This window comes from Neomonachus schauinslandi, chromosome X (assembly GCF_002201575.2).
Source record: "Neomonachus schauinslandi chromosome X, ASM220157v2, whole genome shotgun sequence".
In the NCBI taxonomy this organism is placed as follows: domain Eukaryota; kingdom Metazoa; phylum Chordata; class Mammalia; order Carnivora; family Phocidae; genus Neomonachus; species Neomonachus schauinslandi.
The window spans coordinates 70,846,876-70,868,408 of NC_058419.1; the positions used below are offsets into that span (position 1 = coordinate 70,846,876).

A 21,533-nucleotide genomic window follows, 5' to 3' on the forward strand; every position below is an offset into this window, starting at 1 on the left:
AGACTGTTGAATCTCAGATCTGTACCTCTGAAACAAATAATGCAATATATGTTAAGGAAAAAAAAAGAAGAAGAAGAAGATAGCAGGAGGGGAAGAATGAAGGGGGGGAAATCGGAGAGGGAGACGAACCATGAGAGACAATGGACTCTGAAAAACAAACTGAGGGTTCTAGAGGGGAGGGGGGTGGGAGGATGGGTTAGCCTGGTGATGGGTATTGAGGAGGGCACGTTATGCATGGAGCACTGGGTGTTATGCACAAACAATGAATCATGGAACACTACATCTAAAACTAATGATGTAATGTATGGGGATTAACATAACAATAAAAAAAAGACAAAAAAAGAATAAAAATGATGGCTACCAAGTCGGACTGCTCAAAAAAAAAAAAAAAAAGAAAAAAAAAAGAAAGTGCTTTACTATGTTCAGTTTTGTCACATTCAAAATGTCTCAAAAACCCAGAAGGGGGAATATTATCTCTGTTAGCAAAGGACCACAGTAGGCTTTGAAATATAAACATGACACAACTCACAAGCAGTGGGAATTAAATTCCATTTTAAAATCTGCTTTCATAGGGTGCCTGGGTGGCTCAGTCGTTAAGCGTCTGCCTTCGGCTCAGGTCATGATCCCAGGGTCCTGGGACCGAGCCCCGCGTCGGGCTCCCTGCTCGGCGGGAAGCCTGCTTCTCCCTCTCCCACTCCCCCTGCTTGTGTTCCCTCTCTCGCTGTGTCTCTCTCTCTGTCAAATAAATAAAGTCTTAAAAAAATAAAATCAAATCTGCATTCATGAGAAAGAGGGGCTAAGTACACATACTGTGAAAGAAAAAAAGACCCAGTTAAGGGAATGACTTCTTTGGCCAGGTAACCACACCATGGTAGATATAATTTCCAGAGAAGGGAAAGAAACTCAAGAGTTACTTAGCAGTGGGTTTGCCTCTTGCATTTTGGACATAGATGAAAATAACAGGAAAAAGATGGAGTGGGCCTTTTTTTAAAAAGTCTTGTTATGGAGTAGAAGAAACCTTAGTGATAGGGCTGAATTCTCTTTGCAAGAGCTGGATGAGGTGGTTGTTAGAAGCATATGCTAATTAAGTAAGAAATAGGGGTGGGAGGAATTTGACAGGAAGCTTTTCCATGGATAAATGTCCTGCTACCTCTGACCCTCATAGAAGATGAGAGTAATTTGCCAGGTAAGCTTCAGAAGAAAACTCAGCAAGAATCATTATTAATTAAAGGTAGTGCAAGTGTATCATTTCTTTTATATCTTGCGTCAAATAAATTTAGTTTGTATCCTTAGTATTTAGGACCGTGCCTTGCACGCAGTAGGTGTTTAGCAAATATCTATAGACTGACTGAAAGATAAAGAAATGTTTTCTCTTTTCAGTAATAGGTAAACTTAAATGATTAGTGTTTAGGCAGCATTTGTGCTGTTTAAATGTGATGCTATTTAAAAATCATAGATGGATTGTGTGCCTTATATCTGATCTCTTTCAGTTATTCACAAGTCCTAACGGTAATCTAACCAAGGGCTATACTTCCATAAACACTATCCCCCTTGTGGAATCTATTTTGAACTGCAGGTGTGGCACCTCAGGAGACCATAAATGTCCTTTGAGGACAAGTCCGCCAAACGCAGCCTGTTTGAGTGTTTCCCTCTGGAAAGTGTCACTGGTGTCACAATGACGGAAGTGTGATTTAAAGAGAGAAGAGAAACGGAGGCCAAACATGGAAGAGCTAAAGCTCAAGGAACAAGGAGTTCTGTGACAGAAAGCAAAGGTATCTGAGGCAAGAATGATGAAGAACAGCCATTTGTGCAGATGGATATGTGACCTTCCCTTAGATATCATGCCCTGACACCAGGAGAGTCTTCCAAAATCTTGTCTGTGTTCAAGTGAGAAGTCTTAGTGTAAATTATCAAGGAAGACGTTCACATAAGGCAGGCTCTTAATTTAGTTTGTATTGAAGATGGCCAAGCCATTCTAATAGATGTGTAGTGTGGTATCTCATCGTAATTTTAATTTGTATTTCCCAAATATCTAATGATGCTTAACAGCTTTCCATGTGCTTATCTGCCTTCTGTATATCCTCTTTGGTGAGGACATCTTTATTTCACTTTGGTCCATTTTTCAATTGGGTCTTTTTGTTTTGTTTTGTTTTTACTGGTGAGATTTAAGAGGTCTTTATACATTCTGGATACAAGTTCTTTGTTGGATATGCGATTTGCAGACATTTTCTCCCAGTCTGTGTTTATTTTTTATTTATTTATTTTTTTTAAAGATCTTATTTATTTGAGAGAGAGAATGAGAGACAGCACAAGAGGGAAGAGGGTCAGAGGGAGAAGCAGACCCCCTGCTGAGCAGGGAGCCCGATGCGGGACTCGATCCAGGGACTCCAGGATCATGACCTGAGCCGAAGGCAGTCGCTTAACCAACTGAGCCACCCAGGCACCCTGTGTTTATTTTTTTATATTGTTCTCTTAACAGGGTCTCTCTTAGAGCAAAAGCTTTTAATTTTGATGAAGTTAAATTTATCATTTTTCCCCTTTACAGATTGTGCTTTTGATGTAAAAATCTAAGAACTTTTTACCTCACTTAAGGTCATGAAGGTTTTCTTCTACGTTTTTTACTAAAAGTTTCAGTTTGTATTTTACATTTATGTCTGTGATCCATTTTGCGTTATTTTTTTTAGTAAGATGTGAGCTTTTGATCAAGGTTCATATAGTACATATGGATATCCAGTTGTTCCAACATCATTTGTTTAAAAGACTACCCTTCCTCCATTGAAATGCTCTTGCATCTCTCTCAAAGATCAGTTGGCCATAGGAGGGTTCAAGATGTGGTATAGAAGGATCTTAAACTCACCTTCTCCCATGAACACAACAACTCTGCAGCTACACAAGGAACAATTCCCTCTGGAAAGGACCTGAAAGCTAGCTGATCAGGGCCTCTATGACAAAGGATAAAAGAGCCACACTGATATAGGTAGGAGAGGTGGAGACACAGCCTAGCAAGAAACCCCCACATTCAGGAAGAGTGACCCACACAGTTGGGAGGGGGTCTTATAATCTGGAGCTCGTCCCTAAGGAGTCAGGGGTTTGTGCCTCCTTTCAGGCCTCCCAACCCTTGGGAACTGCACCAGAGAGATGAGACCCCGAAGTGTCTGGTCTTGAAAACCAACAGGGTTTACTTCAAGGAGAATGATAGGAAATGGAAAATTCACTCTTAAAAGGGCCTGCACACAGACCTGCTTGCCCTGGGACCCAGCACCAAAGCAACACTCTGAAAGGCGCCTGGACCAACTGTGGAGGAGTCTCACGTATTAATCTTAAAGCATCTGTTGGAGAAAAAGAAACCTGTTTGAATGCTCTCCAAGGACGGAGGCACCAGTCGGTGTCATTTTTGAATTCTCCTGCTTTGTTGGTGTTGATACTAGCAGGTGATTTTTTCACACCCTACCTCTAGCCTGCTAGCTCCAGTAGGACTGCCACCTGCCCCCCATGCACTGCAGGTGCAGCCTACCCCACTGCAGCTGGGCTGGCCAAGTGCCCCACCCCCATGTGCCACAGTCATGGCCCACCAAGCCACAGCCAGCAAGCACATGCAGCCCATACAAAGGACACCCCTTGAGCACCTGGCTCTCTTGGCCAGGGGAAACGCATTTCTGGGCCCCACAAGTCCAAATCAATTGGAGAGAGAGTCTTTGGCAGGCTACCACCCACAGGGCACTGCACAAACAGCAGACTGAAACAAACCCCTAGTCTTCATGTGAAAAAGTTTTATTTTCTTGTCCTGAAGCTTCAGAATGAGGGGCAAGCTTCAGGTTTGCCACACATCCAGGGGCTACGGATGAACCCCCCAGGGAATATGGACAGGGAGACACCATGTTAGTGCCCTCCCTTGTCCTCCCCACAGCTGGCTGATACCACTCAGACAGGAACTTAAAATCTAAAGCCACAATTTTTGCAGCTGTTCCCCAGGGGACACCTCCAGAGCTTCTTGTCTGGATATCGGCAGAGTTTATATTATAGACCACAAGACTGTATATATTTGCCTACCTTAAAAACTGTTGCCTGAAGATCTGGTTTATAATTAGCATGAAACTAAACTGCCTGAGATCTCTCTCTTTGGAACACTGACAAGTATTGGTCTACCCGCAACAACTGGAACCTATCAAGAACAAATCAGGCTACTTAAACAATTATAAAGGTCTGAGGAACAACCAAAAGCTAGAGAAAGGCTGAATGATAAATTTAATCTCCCACACAAGGCCACACTTTAAGACTGGGAGAGATAGCTGTTACATAGAAACAATCATAGAGGGTCAAGCAAAATGAAGACAGAGGAATATGTTCCAAGTGAAAGAACAAGACAAAACCTCAGGGAAAAAGGCCTTAAAAATGGAGATAATCTACCTGATAAAGAATTCAAAGTAATGGCCATAAAAATGCTCACTGAAATTAAGAAGAATGAACAAACACAGGAGAGCTTCAACAATGAGATAGAAAAAATAACAAAGTACCAAACAGAAGTCATGGGGCTGAGGAATACAATAACTGAACTGGAAAATACAGTAGAGGGGCTCAACAGCAGACTAGGTAAAGCAGAGTAAAGGATCAGTCAATTTCACAGGGCAGAAAAACTAACACCAAGCAGCAAAGAGAAAAAAGTGAAAACAAGTAAAGGTAGCTTAAGGGATTTATGGAACAATATCAAGCAGACTAACATTTGCATTATATGGGTCCCAAAAGGAGAAGAGAGAGAGAAAGGGGAAGAAAACTTATTTGAGAAAATAATGGCTGAAGACCTCCATAACCTAGGGAGGGAAATAGACACTCAACTCTAAGAAGCAAAGAATTCCAAATAAGATAAACCCAAAGAAATCTATACCAACACACATTATAATTAAAATGTCAAAAGTTAGATAAAGAGAGAGTATTAAAAACAGAGAGAATAGCCAAAGTAATCTTGAAGAAAAGAGCTGGAGATATTACAATCTCAGATTCCAAGATACTACAAAGCTGTAGTAATCAAAACAGTATGGTCTTGGCACAAAAATAGACACATAGATCAATGGAATAGGATAGAGAGCCCAGAAATAAATCCATGCTAATATGGTCAGTTAATCTATAACACAGGAGACAAGAATATACAAGGAGGAAAAGAGTCTCATCAACAAATGATGCTGGGAAAACTGGACAGCTACATGCAAAAGAATGAAACTGGACCACTTTCCAACACCATACACAAAAATAAACTTAAAATGGATTAAAGACCTAAATGTGAGACATGACCATCAAAGTCCTAGAAGAGAACACAGGCAGTAACATCTCTGGCATGAGTCATAGCAACATTTTTCTAGATACATCTCCTAAGGCCAGGGAAACAAAAGCAAAAATAAACGATTGGGACTACATCAAAATAAAAAGCTTTTGCACAGCAAAGGAAACAATCAATAAAACATTAAGACAACCTACTGAATGAGAGAAGAGATTTGCAAATGACATATCCGCTAAGAAGTTAATATCCAAAATATATAAAGAACTTACATAACTCAACACCAAAAAATAATCCAAATAAAAAATGGGCAGAGGGCATGAATAAGCATTTTTCCAAAGACATGCAGACGGCCAACAGACACACGAAAAGATGCTCAACATCACTGATCATCAGGGAAATGCAAATCAAAACCACAATGAGATATCACCCTATACCTGTCAGAATGACTAGAATAAAAAAGACAAGAAATAGCAAGTGTTGGCAGAGATGTGGAGAAGACAACATTCCACTGTTGGTGGGAATGCAAATTGGTGCAGCCACTGTGGAAAACAGTATGGAAGTTCCTTAGAAAATTAAAAATAGAATTACCGTATGATCCAGTAATTCCACTACTGGGTATTTACTCAAAGGAAATGAGAAACACTAATTGGAAAAGATATATACACCCCTATGTTTACTGCAGCATTATTTACAATAGGCAAGATAGAGAAGCAACCTAAGGGTCCATCCATAGATGAATGGATAAAGAAGATGTTATATGTATATATGTATATGTGCATCTATACATGATCTTGCCATTTGTAACATGGCTGGACCTGGAAGGTATCATGCTAAGTGAAATAAGTCTGTCAAAGAAAGACAAGTACCATATGATTTCACTCATATGTGGAATTTAAGAAACAAAACAAACGAACAAAGAAAAAAGATACCAACAAAAAAGAGACTCTTAAATACAGAGAACAAACTGGTGGTCACCAGAGGGGAGATGAGTGGGGGGTGGGTTGAAATGGATAAAAAGATCAAGAGTACATTTATCTTGATGAGTAATGAATAACGTATAGAATTGCTGACTCATTATATTGTACACCTGAAACTAATGTAACACTGAGTGTTAATTAATCTTCAGTGAAAAAAGAAAACAAGCAAATAAAACCGAAGTGGTGAAAGGAAGAAACGTTCAACCAAGAAAACTCTACCTGGCAAGGTTATCATTCAGGATTGAAGGAGTGGTAGAGAGTTTTTTACACAAGCAAAATTAAGGGATTTGATCACTACTAAACTGGCCTTACAAAAAATGTTAAAGGGACTTCTTTAAGCTGAAAAGAAAAGGCACTAACTAGGAATATGAAAACATGCGAAAGTAAAAATCTACCAATAAGTGCAAATATATAATAAAGATAGTGGATTAACCACTTAAAAAGCTAATATGAAGGTAAAAGATATTTTTTCTGGTAAGAGCAAATATACGATAAGTACTTCAGCTGCTCGGTGCACTGTGGGGAGTATTTTTTAGAGTACTGCAGGAGAGCACAGCCCAGGGATGGGGCCTGGAGCAACTGGTGCTCCACTTGAGAAGCATACAGGTATACTAGGCAAATGTATCCTACCATGACAATCACTGTCTTTGTTACCTTTTTTTGAACAAGCATATATCCATCCTGCCTAACCCTGAGTTTTTGGAGCACCACAGTTGTCCTGGGAATTAATTGCATCTCATAGGTCATCCGACTTCCCATTTCTAAAATGGGGGTTCAGACCCTGCTGAACACTACAGGTAAGTAGATCGCTTGGAGTCCACTGGTGGAGAATGTCAAGAGACTTACTACCATGACACCTGATTGATGGGCAGAGTGGGGAGCTCTGGAACGTGGCCTGATTGTGACGGGCCAGTAAGGACGGCCCTGAAATGTCTGTGGCCAACCTCTGATACAAGAGTGGCCCACAGTACCATTGAGATCTGCCAGCTGTGGCTACAGGTTCTCAAGGGGGCATTCCAGAATAGAGTAGCCCATGTTGTCTGCAGTTCTTGATGATTGAAAATGATTAAAAATAGGGGCACCTGAGTGGCTCAGTCGTTAAGCATCTGCCTTTGGCTCAGGTCATGATCCCAGGGTCCTGGGATGGAGCCTCAAATTAGGCTCCCTGCTCAGCGGGGAGTCTGCTTCTCCCTCTCCCTCCGCCCACCCCCCCAACCCCGCTCATGCACGCTCCCTCTCTCTCTCTCTCAAATAAATAATCTTAAAAAAATAAAATTACTAAAAGCATTTAAAGATATTTAAATTGTGAATCTATTGATAAAGGAATATTTATAAAAACTGAAACATAATCCTGTACTTACCTCCATGCATTAGCAATGTTGGCTGTAATTAATCCTACATTAAGGAAACCACTGTGGGGTGAGAGTCCCATGGGGTGCACATTTCAAAGCTTGATTAATAGACACAGGCACCATGTTCCATCCCCATCATGGTGAGCCAAATGAATTGGCCTGGCTACCGCTGTGGTCACATGCTACAGGTTGAGCAAAATGATACCATATTTTGATGTGTGTGGGGACAACAATGTGGAAGCTAAAACTGACATATTTTATGTAAACTGTTTCTATTCTTTGATTATTAAAAATACTTTATTTATTTGTTTATTTATTTATTTATTTAGAGTGTGAGTGGGGGTAGGGGCAGAGGGAGAGAGAGACTCTCAAGCAGACTCCATGCTGAGCACAGAGCCTGACACTGGGCTTAATCTCATGACCCTGAGATCATGACCTGAGCCATAATCAAGAGTCAGACACTGAACCAACTGAGCCACCAAGGTGCCCCTTAAATTTCTATTTTCAACTGTTTTCTGCTAGTATATAGAAATGTGATTGATTTTTTTTAAAAGATTTTATTTATCTATTTGAAGAGAGAGAGACAGCGAGAGCAGGAACACAAGCAGGGGGAGTGGGAGAGGGAGAAGCAGGCTTCCCGCCGAGCAGGGAGCCCGATGCGGGGCTCGATCCCAGGACCCTGGGACCATGACCTGAGCCGAAGGCAGATGCTTAACGACTGAGCCACCCAGGCGCCCGTGATTGATTTTTATGTGTGATCTTGTATCTTGTAACTTGGCTAACCTCCTTTGCTAGTTCTTGGAGTTTTTGTGTGTGTGTGTGTGTGTGTTTTTAATAGATTCCTTGAGATTTTCTACAGACAATCATATCATTCGGAAATTAGGGCAGTTTTTTTTCTTATTTTTCAATTTGTATGCTTTTCTTATTTTTCCTTCTTCTTGTCTTACTACACTTCCTATGACTTTTAGTATGATGTTGAGTACAAATGGTGAGAGTGGACATCCTTGCTTTGCTGCCAATCTTAGGGAGAAAGCTTTCAGTCTTTCATCAAATATGATGTTAGCTACATGGTTTTTTATAGATGCTCTTTATCAGGAAGTTTATTGAGGAAGTTTCCTTCTATTCCTAGTTTGCTGAGAGGTTTTATCATGATTGAAATGGAATTTTGTCAAATGCTTTGTCTACATCAGTTGATATGATCATGTGTTTTCTCTTCCTTTGTTAATATGGTAGTTTATATTGATTTTCAAATATTTTCACTTGCATTCCTGGGATAAAGCCCACTTGGCTGTGGTATATTATGCTTTGTATTGCTGGATTCAATTTGCTAGTGTTTAATTGAGGATTTTTGCATTTATATTTATGAGGAATATTGGTCTATAGTTTTCTTTCTTGGACCGTCTTTGTCTAGTTTTGGTATCAGGGTCCGGCCTCATAAATGAGTTGGCAAGTGTTTCTTCCTTCTTTTTATTTTCTGGGAAAGGTTGTGTAGAATCTGTGATATATCTTCTTTAAAATGTTTGGTAGAATTTGCTGTTGAAACCAGCTGGGCCTGCCGTTTTCTGTTTTGGAAGGTTTCTTATTTTCCAAACTTATAAATTTAATTTAATTAATAGTTATGGGTTATCTATTTCATCTTGTGTGACTTTTGGTTGTCTATGGTTTTTGAGGAAGTCTCCAAATATCATTGTTAGTTTGTCTATTTTTCTTTTCAGTTCTGCCAGCTTTTACTTCATATATATTGAAGCTCTATTGTTGGGTGCATCTACATTTGGATAGTTATATCTTCTTGGTAAATCGACCCTTTTAACCCTGGTCCTGGCTTAAAAAAATAGATTTAAACTTGTAAAGCTTCCAATTACTATTGATTACTAGCTTAAGTTAAAGATGGTACCAATATGAACTTAAGTGTGTCCTTTCTTCAAAATATCTTTGATTCATCTTACCTGCTCACTTTCCCCATACAGTAATAGCCAATATTTACTGTACACTCATCATGGAAAACTAAGCATTTTACATGCATAGTTTATTTAATCTTCAGAAAAACTCCATTAAGACAGCAACTAATCTCATTTAGTACATGAGGAGCCCAGGTTTAGAGAGGTTAAATAACTACCTGAGGCCACAAAGCTAGCTTGTGGATGAGCCAGGGTTGAGAACTCAGACTGTTTTACTCCGGAGACTGCACCTTAACCTCTAAGCTCTAATTATTTTTCCCTTTAGTCAGTTACCAATTCCTGGCAGCTCTGTTTTCCAAACACCTTTCAAATGATTCTATTCTCCACTTTCATGCTACCACCCAGTCCAAGCCACCATTATCTTTCCTAGATGACTTTCAATGTCTTCTAAATCTTTTTTTTTTTTTTAAAGATTTTATTTATTTGAGACAGAGAGAACGAGTGAGAGAGAGCATGAGCAGGGGGAGCGGCAGGCAGAAGGAGGAAAGCAGACTCCCCACTGAGCAGAGAGCCTGATGCGGGGACTCGATCCCAGGACCTGGGATCATGACCTGAGCCAAAGGCAGCTGCTTAACCGACTGAGCCACCCAGGCGCCCCTTCAATGTCTTCTAAATAGGCTCCCCGCTTCCATTTAGGCCCCGATGCAGCTAGCATGCTAAATGCAAATCTGACTGTCGCTGTACAGCATTTAACCAAGAACATGACTGGCTTGTCAAAGAGGCATTTCTGTAGCTTTGAAATTACTTACTGGGTCTAAATTGACTGTAAATATAAGAAGGTATGGGAATAAATGGTAATTTAATAATTCAACATCAAACGTGGCTTCCAATGACTCCTAAGGTGAAGGCTCTTAAGGTCTTGTAATCTTGGTTTCGAAGGCACTCTGTGGTGGAGCCCCTGGCCACCCCCTTGTTTTCTGCATTCCACCATCCTGCTGTGTCTGTTCCTCCAACTCATTCTGCTCTCTAGCCTCTGGGCTTCTGCGCATGCTGTCCCTTTCACCTGGAAGAATCCTTCCTCAGCTCTTTCCTGGCTAGTTCCTATTCATCGTTTTGGCCTCAAAATAAATGTCACCATTGCAATATTTTGGAGCTCTCTTTGACTTCTTTCCCTTTCCAAAAAAATCTCTCTTCCATTCATTCTCCTGCTTCTATCTCCATTGCTACTGCTATGGTTGAAGGCTCGACCTCCTCCGGTCTGGACTGCAGTCTTTAGTCTGCTCTTTTTGCCTGCTGGTGTCTTCGCTTCTGGTCCATTTCCCATGCTACTGCCAGATTTTTTTTTTTTTTTAAAGCACAGTCATAATGCTGTTTGCCTCAGAAACCTTCAATATTTTCCCACTGCTGGCAGAAAAAAGTCTAAACATGTTATCCTGATGTGTGAGGCCCTCCATGGACTATCCCCACACACCTTCCTAGCCTCATCTCTCACTACCTGTCCTGAAACTGCTTATGCTCTAGCCCACTATTTCTCAAAGCATTGTTCCCATACCACTGTAGGTATGCTAGGTGGTCTGAGATGGTATACGGATGGAAAATTAATTTAATGTACAGTGAATAAAAGTGAACTTATGGTAGTCATATAAAATTTCTGTTAAAACACATTAATTTAGGGGCACCTGTGTGGCTCAGCCTGTTAAGCGTCCAACTCTTAGTTTTAGCTCAGGTCATGATCTTGGGGTCCTGGGATTGAGCCCCGCGTCAGGGTCTGCCCTCAGCACGGAGTCTGCTTGACTGAGTGAGGAGCCTGATGCGGGGCTCCATCTCAGGACCATGAGATCAGGACCTGAGCCAAAGTCAGATGCTTAACTGACTGAGCCACCCTGGCACCCCGGAAGGTTACGTTACTGATTTGTGATCTTTCTTCTTCTATTTTTTTTTATTATTTTTTAAAATTTTATTTCTTTGGGTCCTTTCTCTTCTCTCTTTTTTTTTAACCTTCCTATGTTTTTATTTTTATTTTTATTTATTTTTTTATTATGTTCAGTTAGCCAGCATATAGTACATCATTAGTTTTTGCTGTAGTGTTCAACGATTCATTAGTTGTGTATAACACCCAGTGCTCATCACAACATGTGCCTTCCTTAAAAAGACCTTATTCATGGGGCGCCTGGGTGGCTCAGTCGTTAAGCGTCTGCCTTCGGCTCAGGTCATGATCCTGGGGTCCTGGGATCGAGCCCCTCATCGGGCTCCCTGCTCGGCGGGAAGCCTGCTTCTCCTTCTCCCACTCCCCCTGCTTGTGCTCCTGCTCTCGCTGTCTCTCTCTCTCTCTGTCAAATAAATAAAATCTAAAAAAAAAAAAAGACTTTATTCATTTATTTATTTTAGAAAGAGGGTGGAGGGGTAGAGGGGGAAGGAGAGGAAGAGGGAAGGAATCCCAAGCACACTCCGCACTCTCCCTCTCACCCTCCTGCTCATGTTCTCACTTTCTCTCTCTCAAATGAATAAACAAATCTTTTATTTAGGTAACAGCAATGAGTCAATTTGAAAGAAATGGTAAGCCATAATAGCACAAGTAGCAGTCAGCTGTGGAAAAAAACAGAGGATGGGATGCGAATGGCTGAAATAGGGGAAACAGAAGCCCAGCCACTTTAGTCTACTCCCCAGTCCCTTAACCCACCGTGCATTTTCACATCTCTGCCTTTGGAGATGCTGTTGCTTTATTCTGACTACCCTCTCCTCAGCTTTCTGCCTATCAAAATTCTCTCAGCCTTCAAGGAATAGCTGAAATGATATCCCCTTAAATGATATTTTTGGTGATTCTGTGCTTGGAATTAAGGGTTCCCTCTTCCACACACCTACGGCACATTACTTACGCTTCTCTTTGGTCCTGCTTCATTCTGCTGCTTGTGTAGTTAGTAACTCATATGTCTGGCCCTCTCCCTATTAGACAGTAAGCTCCTTGAAAACAGCCTTTAGCACAGTGCCAAGCACAGGGAGATGACTCATGATAAATATTTGTTACATTAAATTGTAACTCATGGAGAAGTTTTTATTTCAAAATTCACCAAGCAGCAGATGAAAGCTAACAGGGACAAAAACCACTAATGCTCTTATTGCAGACAAGGAAAGGCCTTCTGGGGTTCCAAGGTGCATATGTGTGTGGAATGCTATAGGCAAGCAGCCAGGGTGAAGCAAAAATCCAGTGTCCTAAGTGGCTGGCCCACAGCCTTTAGAAATCCAAGAATGTGGTTAGTTTATCACAGATGAATTCCTGTGACTTTGTGATTACTTATTAGATCTACATTAACCATAAATATAAGAACTTGTGGAAATAAAATGTAATTTAATAATCCAACAAACTTGGAGGACACTTCATGTGAAATCTCTGTGCTAGAAGCCATGGGGACATGGTTGGGGACTGCAAGAAGGAAGGTGAAGAGAATAAATAAGGAAATGATGAAAATAATATACATGTGGTCATTGATACCATGTATTGAGCATTTATTATTAATAAGCACTCTGTTCAGCACTTAATATACATTATTTCATTTAATTCTCTCACAACCCTGAGAGGTAGATAATTTTCTTTCTTTTTCTTTCTTTCTTAAAGATGTATTTATTTATTTGAGAGAGAGAGCGAGAGAGAACGCCCATGAGGGGGGGAGGGGCAGAGGGTGAGGGAGGGAGAGGCAGAGAAACAGATTCCCAGCTGAGTGAGGAGCTTGATGCGGGGCTCCATCTCAGGACCATGAGATCAGGACCTGAGCCAAAGTCAGATGCTTAACTGACTGAGCCACCCTGGCACCCCGGAAGGTTACGTTACTGATTTGTGATCTTTCTTCTTCTTCTATTTTTTTTATTTCTTTGGGTCCTTTCTCTTTTCTTTTTTCTTAACCTTCCTATGTTTTTATTTTTATTTATTTATTTTTATTATGTTCAGCTGGCCAGCATATAGTACATCATTAGTTTTTGCTGTAGTGTTCAACGATTCATTAGTTGCGTATAACACCCAGTGCTCATCACAACATGTGCCTTCCTTAAAAAGACTTTATTCATTTATTTATTTTAGAAAGAGGGTGGAGGGGTAGAGGGGGAGGGAGAGGAAGAGGGAAAGAATCCCAAGCTCACTCCACGCTGAGCATGGAGCCCGATGCAGGGCTTGATCCCACGATCCCTGGGATCATGACCTGAGCTGAAACCAAGAGTTAGAGGCTTAACCGACTGAGCCACCCAGGCACCCCAGGTAGGTAATTTTATTATCCTCATTTTAAATATGAAAAAAGTGAGGCTCAGAGTGCAAGCTTTGGGGAAAAGAACTCCAAGCTTTAGGGAAAAAGTCGGTAGCATTTGTGCCAAGAACTATTTTAGACACTCTGTGTGTGTTAACTCATATTAATACAGGTAGAAAAGAATGTTTTTGTCTTCCAGGAACTCACATTCTAGTGGGGAAGATTGATACCATAAATAATGGATACATTCCAGGGGGTGAAAACTATATAAGTCAGGGTTCAAATGTCATTTTTTAAAAAAGGTTTTATTTATTTGAGAGAGAACGAGTGTGAGAGCAAGAGAGATTGAGAGAACGCGTGGTGGGGAGGGGCAGAGGGAAAGGGAGGAGCAGGCTCCTCAGCAGGGAGCCCGACGACATGGGACTTGATCCCAGGACCCTGGGATCACGACCTGAGCCGAAGACGGATGCTTAACCGACTGAGCCACCCAGGAGCCCCTCAAATGTCATTCTATGGGAACCCAAGCAGAAGACCATTCCCTACTACTGGGGAACCTAGAAAAAAGCTTTTTGTAAAGGGTAAGATTTAAGTTGGATTTTGGAGGAAGAGCAGGATTTTGACAGAAAGATTAGTGGAGAAAAGGCCTTCCATGCATGAGGAAGAACTCAAAGACCTGTAGATGGAGGAGTCCGAGGCCTATAACACCATAACCTGCAAAAGTACAGGGAGCATGGGAAACCATGGAATAGGAGATGATGGAACTGGGAAGGAAGCTGGGGAGATTAGGCCTGATGCTAGAGGGAAGATGAAGCCAGTGAAAGTTACTAAGCAGAGGAACAGCATGATCATATCTGTGTATCAGGAAGATAATTTGGGATAACTGGTAGCAAGAGAAACTGTAGGCAGGGAATCAGCTAAGAGTTGCAGTAATTTAGATGAGAGGCAATGGGAACTTGAAGTAGGTTACTATTTATCAAACCAATTTGAAAGGTACTAGGAGGGAGAAATTTCAGAGTTTGGCAGTTGATCAGATGTAGGGGATGAATGAATGGTGCCTTGAAGGAGCCTGTGGGAAGACTGGGAATGTATCAAAGTCTCTGTTTGCCTAATTTTTTAGGATCTAGTTACTTGTTATTCTTCCTGAAGGTGTAATGAAGTCAGAACTTAAGGTGCCTGTCTCAAAAGTGATTGTCATTCCTCTGTTGATCAAATGGCAAGGTTGGCAGTGTCTTATGAGGTGGGGTGGCTGGGCTCCAAGTAATGTCAATTTCTATAACAGAAAGGAAGAAAATGAACATCTATTGAGGATTTTTTTTTGCCTCTTTGATCTTCACAATAGTTGTTAGAGGCAGATATTATGTTCTGTTTCTACAATGGGGGAGAATGAATGACTTACTTGTGAAGGTCACGTAAAAAATAAAGTGACTTACTTGCACAAGGTCACATAGCAAGCAAGTGGCAGACCTGGCCCGTCTGACTCCCAAGACTGTGTCCTATTTTATGTAGTATCAGAAACCAGAGAAAGAAGGAAGGCCTAAAAAAACAAACAAAACAAAAAACAAACCAAAACCGAAACACACACAAAACAAAACAAACAAACAAAAAACAAAACAAAACAAAAGGATGACCAGGAGAGAGAAAAAAGAACAAGAGATGGACTTAAGGTCTCTACTGAGGAAGAAGGAATCTAGAAGAATCATCAATTTATTTTATTTTTTTAAAAGATTTTATTTATTTGAGAGAGAGATAGAGATAGCAAGAGAGAGCATGAGCAGGGAGTAGAGAGAGAAGGGAGACTGACGCGGGGCTCAATCCCAGGGCCCTGAGATCTTGACCTGAGCCGAAGGCAGACGCTCAACTGACTGAGCCACCCAGGTGCCCCAGAATCATTAATTTAATGTCAAGCCTGGTCTTGTGAGAAATATAACCATGACAAGACCTGGCTCCTGTTCTCATGGGGCTTATTGGATAGAGGGGGCAAAGGATATAAGGGCTGTTACCTAACCTATTTTTACAAATTGCTTTGGACTTTCAGAGGTGATGTAGTCTTGGGTTGTCTAGGAAATGTTGCAGAGAAAACATGACTTCAGCAATATCTCAAAGGAGGGGTTGTCCATGATTAGTCCAGCAAGAATGATCAAAGCATCTTTCTAGTGGAGGGAATAGTCAGAGCAGAGGTGAAGGAGTGGGAGAGTACCCTTTACATTTGTTCTGTGAATAGCCTGCCTGGAACACAAGCTTCATATAGGGGAAGAGTAGGGTGATGAGCTGGTAAAAGGTTAGAGCCAGAGAGTGGAGGAGGGCCTTGAATGCCCAGGCTAACACATTTGTACTTCACTGAGTAGGCAGTGGGAAAACACTGACTATTTTTGAGCAGGAGAGGGCTGTAATCAAAGATGTTTTCTAAAGGCTCTACTGGAAGCAAGCAGTGGAATAGATTGGAAAGGGTAGAAAGTAGAAGGTAGAGGGCCAGGAAAGAGGATATTGCAACAGTTTAGGTAGATGGTGATATAAGCCCAGAAAAGAAGAGACAGATGGAGAGCCATCCTCTAATGGAAGCTGGCCCTCAGGAGGGCTGTCAGGGCCATTGCCTAATTCTAAAGTTCATGAGTATTTATTTGTATTTCACATCTCCTGCAAACTGTCTTTCCATTCCTCTCTTCTCACTTTTCCCCTCCTTCTTGTCCCTCTGCCCTTTTTTCTCCTCTTTCCCCCTATTTTGTTTCCCATTACTTTCAGTGACGCTCAATAATCAGCCATGATTCTGAACATCATTTGGGAAGGAGAGGCACTGAGGGAGGCTCTGAGCAAGACAGAGGAATGAAGGAAAGCGGGTGAGAAAGAGAAGAAGGAAATTAAGAAGGGAGGGAGAGAAGAGAGAGAGGCAAGGAAGGGAGGGAGGGAGGAACACTTTTCTATATGGAGCATTTACTGTAGACCAAGCTGAGAGGATAGGGATACTGAGGCTTAGAGGGATCACAATACTTGTTGGAAGTCACACAGCTAATTGTAGTCCAAGTTTGACAAATTCCAGAATCCACGTCCTGTTCACCATGTTTCACTGTTTCTCTTTTCTGCCTTCCTGAGCCCCTCAACTTGGTGTAATGTTTTTTTCCCCCCTGAAACCCTAATATTAATTCACTGTGACCCTTTCTTTCACTTACTACAGCCTGTCTTCCATTGTAGTGACTTGTGTATGTGTCCAGCATGATGCATAAACTGTGTACAGTGGTGGAATTAATGATTGCTTTATCTTTGTTCCTAGATAGTAAGGAGTTGGTACTTGACTCACTGTAGGATCGACACGGACAGTCGCTGTCTTATAACTAGTATTTGTTCTATAACTCTTGAACAGATGTGAATATCTTAGGCACCTCTATGGGCATCTCACACTGTTAGGTGTTACAGCTACATTGGTAACCTCCAAGACCCAGGATTCATGTTGTAACTTCTAGCATAATCACTAAAATAATAGAAACAGGATGTCTAGCATCTAAACTAGTAGAGGAAGACAAATGGAATGATAATCAATTTACAAGAAGTCGAGACAAATGGACAACAAGCAGACAGGCATACGAAAAGACGCTCAACATCACTAATCATTAGGGAAATGCAAATCAAAATCACCATGAGATATCATCACATTCATTAGGATGGTTCCTGGTAAAAAAACAAACAAACAAACAAAAAACCCCAGAAAATAAAGAAGTGTTGGAGAGAATGTGGAGAAATTGGACCCCTTGTGCACTGTTGGTGGGAATGTAAAATGGTGGAGCTGCTATGGAAAATAGTATAGCAGTTCATCAAAAAAATGTAAAATGGAATTTCCATATGATCCAGCAATTCCACTTCTGGGAATATATTCAAAAGAATTGAAAACAGGATCTCAAAGATATATTTGAACACCCATGTTTATAGAAGCATTATTTACAATACTCACACAATGGAATATTATTCATCCTTAACAAGGAAGGAAATCCTGTCACATGGTACAACACAGGTGGAACTCGAAGACATGGTAAGTGAAATGAGCCAGTCGCAAAAGAACAAATAGTGCATAATTCCACTTATATGAAGTACCCAGTGGAGTCAAGTTCACAGAGATGGAAAGTAGAATGGTGGTTGCCAGGGGCTGGGGGAAGGGGAAATGGTGAGTTCTTGTTTAATGGGTAAAGAAGTTTCAGTTTCACAAGCTGAAAAGAGTTCTGGAGGTGGATGGTGGTTGGTGATGGTTGCACAACACTGAATGTATTTCATGCTTCTAAAATGTACACTTAAAAATAGTTAAAACGATTGATTGGATGTTATGTGCATTTTACCACAATTTTTAAAAACGTTCAAAAATACAGGCGAAACAAAACATTCACATCTGTTATTAGTGTTTTCACTGAAGACACGTAGGTGCCATCATTGGTCCCTAACATCCCCACTCCACACCCCTCCAGCTCTTCCAGGATGACCGGAGCCTAGTAAGATGGGGGGTGGGCATTATTAGGAGGCTGTTCTCCTAGGTTCTCACCTCTGGGCCCTTACATATTCAGTGTTGGATATGCCCTCTATCCTCATCCCTGTCTAGAGACAGTGTCCTTTGAGATGAGGAGAGGAAGAGAGAAAAAAAATACTTAAAAACAAATCATTTTGTGGTCAAAAAATGAAAACATTTTATTGAAGAGAGCTCCCTAGAAGAGCCAGAACAGTCTGGGCACTTGTGTTTGAATAGCACATGAAGGCTCTCTGGGGTGGGACAGACCCCACCCCTATAGGATCAGCTTACACAGTTCTTCCTCTCTGGACCTCTTTTCCCTGCTCTCTAATCCCCATGTTTGCCCACTCTTTCTGGGATCCAGACTTGAAATGGTGGCTGTCACCATGATGCCAAGTCTTTTAGGACATTCCTGTGCCCCTCATTTTCCTAATTGAGGGCTGGAACTTTTTAAAGGGGTCTGTCTGAGGAAGTTAAGATAAACACAAAGGGAAACAGAAAATATGAAAGACTAGAAACACGTTTACAGAAATATCGCTTTTTTAAAAAAGATTTTATTTATTTATTTATTCATTTGAGAGAGAGAGAGAGTGCACACGAGAGGGGGGAGGGTCAGAGGGAGAAGCAGACTCCCTGCTGAGCAGGGAGCCCAATGCGGGACTTGATCCCGGGACTCCAGGATCATGACCTGAGCCGAAGGCAGTCGCTTAAACAACTGAGCTACCCAGGCACCCCAAAATATCACTTTAAAAAAAAATTTTATTTTATTTATTTCACAGAGAGAGACACAGCGAGAGAGGGAACACAAGCAGGGGGAGTGGGAGAGGGAGAAGCAGGCTTCCCGCGGAGCAGGGAGCCCGATGCGGGGCTCGATCCCAGGACCCTGGGACCAAGACCTGAGCCGAAGGCAGACACTTAACGACTGAGCCACCCAGGCCCCCCTCACTTTTTTTTTTTCTTAATACAGTTAGAGGTAGGCCATAGATAGACTAAGAGCTCAGCATGATTTGATTTCAATAAAGCTCAGTAAGTCATCACCTTTTGGAGGTCACGGACCCCGTTGGCAGTCTGGTGAAGCCCAGAGACCCCTTATCCGAATAATCTTAAATACCCAAAATAAAATATACAGACTTACAAAGGAAATGCATCATATTACAATGCAATTCTCAAAACATTACACAAAAATGTGATATAGTGACCTGGGCTTCTTGGTTTATGCATTAAATAACCAGACCTAATGGTGGTTCCAATAACTACTGGAATTTTGAGGTAGTCATGAGCATAAATGAAATTTCGAGATGCCTGCAACAACTGGCATGTGAAAGTGCAAACCTGTGATGTCTATTAGTGACAAATTCACTGGTACTGCTAACATTTCTGTGGTTAAGACCCTCTGCTCTAAGGGATTGTATAGCCTCCCATAGACTGGCATTGGCTGCCTTCAAGATGACATTTCTCCCCATCCAGTTTCTAAGCTTGGTCCTTGTAATTGGCTGCTCATGAAGTACTAGTTTCTGGCTGGGAAAAGCTGAGAGCTCTCAACCCATTTGCCCAGCACTGATAATTGCCATGCTTTGAGTCCACTGCACAACTGGCACTTTATTAAAATTCTGATGAGTCACTCAGGCAGCTCACAGACTTTCCAGAATTTTCTCACCATAGTTTTATACTGGAAAATCACCTTCTGCCTCCCTAGTAACACCAACTCTGCAGGCCACCACCACCTCTGCTCCCATCCCTGAATATGACTCTTTTCAGCTAGGTCGGAGAGAGATGGGCTAAGTGGGTGATAGGTATGAAGGAGGGCATTTTTTGGGATTAGCCCTGGGTGTCATATATAAGTGATGAATCACTAAATTCTACTCCTGAAACTAATATTACACTATGTGCTAACTAACTGGAATTTAAATAAAGACCTGAAATAAAAAAAGAACGGGCAGTCCTGAGAAGGCTGCGGTGGTCTTTAAACCAGAACAACCACAGCTTCACTCATGGCCTTCAGGCCCCTCAGTTGGAAAGAGAGAAATCTAATGAACTCAACAGTAGTCCTCTCTCTGCGTGGGGAGGCACAGTCCTTCCCAGAGAGAGGGGATCGACCAAATAATCACTTTGGAGCCTTCCTCATCTGGGGGTTCCTGGTCTTTTTCTTGGCCTGTTCCCATGTGCTCTCCAGCCCCTGGGATTCACTCACCTAAAAATACGTAGACTGGGAGCCACTGCAAGACAGACAGGGTTTGGAGGCATTCCCGAAGATCTAGTCTGGAGAGGGAGGCCATGGCCGTGGTGTTCTTCTGCTGTGGCAAGAAGCCCAAACAAAAGGCCTGCACCTCTAAAGCTGAGCTGATTATAAGGTGCTTCGCTCTAGTCTCTTATCACGGAGCCCCTTTAGCTGTTGAAGATTTGAGGTTTGACCTCACCTTTACTCCAGTCTTCCTTTTTGTCAGCCCTGACCCCGCCCCAAGCTTCCTACACATACCAGGTTTCAGATCACCCCATCTAATCTCTCTAATATCGCTCTAACACCTAGCCTTTCTTCACGTGTGTTCCATTATAACAAGGCAGATCTGGCCTTGGGGAGTTTCTGGCGGTGTGTGGGGAAGTCCCTGATAAATGAGCGCAGGAAAAGAGACCATTCTCTCCGAGACCTCCAAGAGACCTCCAAGAGGACCTCTGAAAAGCAACCTACTTCCCTGCTTAAGGAAGGAGACCTGGTGATGATACTTGTTTCTGCCCTAGATGCTGATCTTTGGCTCCTGTCTTCTGCGGAGACCTACCCAGTCAACCTGGGCCTTTTTCTGCACAGATAGCGAGACTTCTCAGATCCGTCCTGGCGCCTCTATTCCCAGGGGCTCTGTATCAGCAGCCAGATACCATATGATAGAGCGGGAGAAGCATTTCACAGAGCGCAGACCTGGGTTCCAGGCCCGCCTCCACCATGTTATTCCGGTGACGTCTTCGCAAATTGCTCTCTCTCTCTAGATCTCAGTTTGAGCATTCGTCGTGGGAAGGCAGTGTAGTGGTTAGGGACATGGATTTGAGAGCCGGATAGCTGGGGTGCAAATCTCGGCTCTGCCGCTTATAAGTTGGTGAACTTCTGTGCCTGTTTCCCCATCTGTAAAACAGGGATAGTAATAGTACCTTCTTCATAGGGCTTTTCTGAGGATTAGATGAGTGGATGAGTGTAAAGTGCGTAGCATAGTGCCTGGCACACAGTAGGCACCGTGTTAGTGTTTCCTGTTATTATTCGTTGAGTTGAGTTAATGCCTATTGAACATCTACTATGTTTCAGGCTAAGAGGCCTGCTTCTACACACTGCCTT

At 42.0% G+C, this 21,533-nt stretch overlaps 1 protein-coding gene across 1 annotated transcript in view; it reads right to left on the reverse strand.

The window, feature by feature from the left end:
- Positions 1-20,606, reverse strand: part of DGAT2L6 (diacylglycerol O-acyltransferase 2 like 6) — a 27,569-nt gene extending 6,963 nt beyond the window's left edge. Inside the window, exon 1 of the mRNA XM_021680272.1 lies at positions 20,406-20,606. Within this exon, the coding sequence (XP_021535947.1) occupies positions 20,406-20,490 (85 nt within the window). The 5' untranslated portion in view covers positions 20,491-20,606. The remainder of the gene's footprint in view (positions 1-20,405) is intronic.
- Between the last annotated feature and the right edge of the window lie 927 nt (positions 20,607-21,533).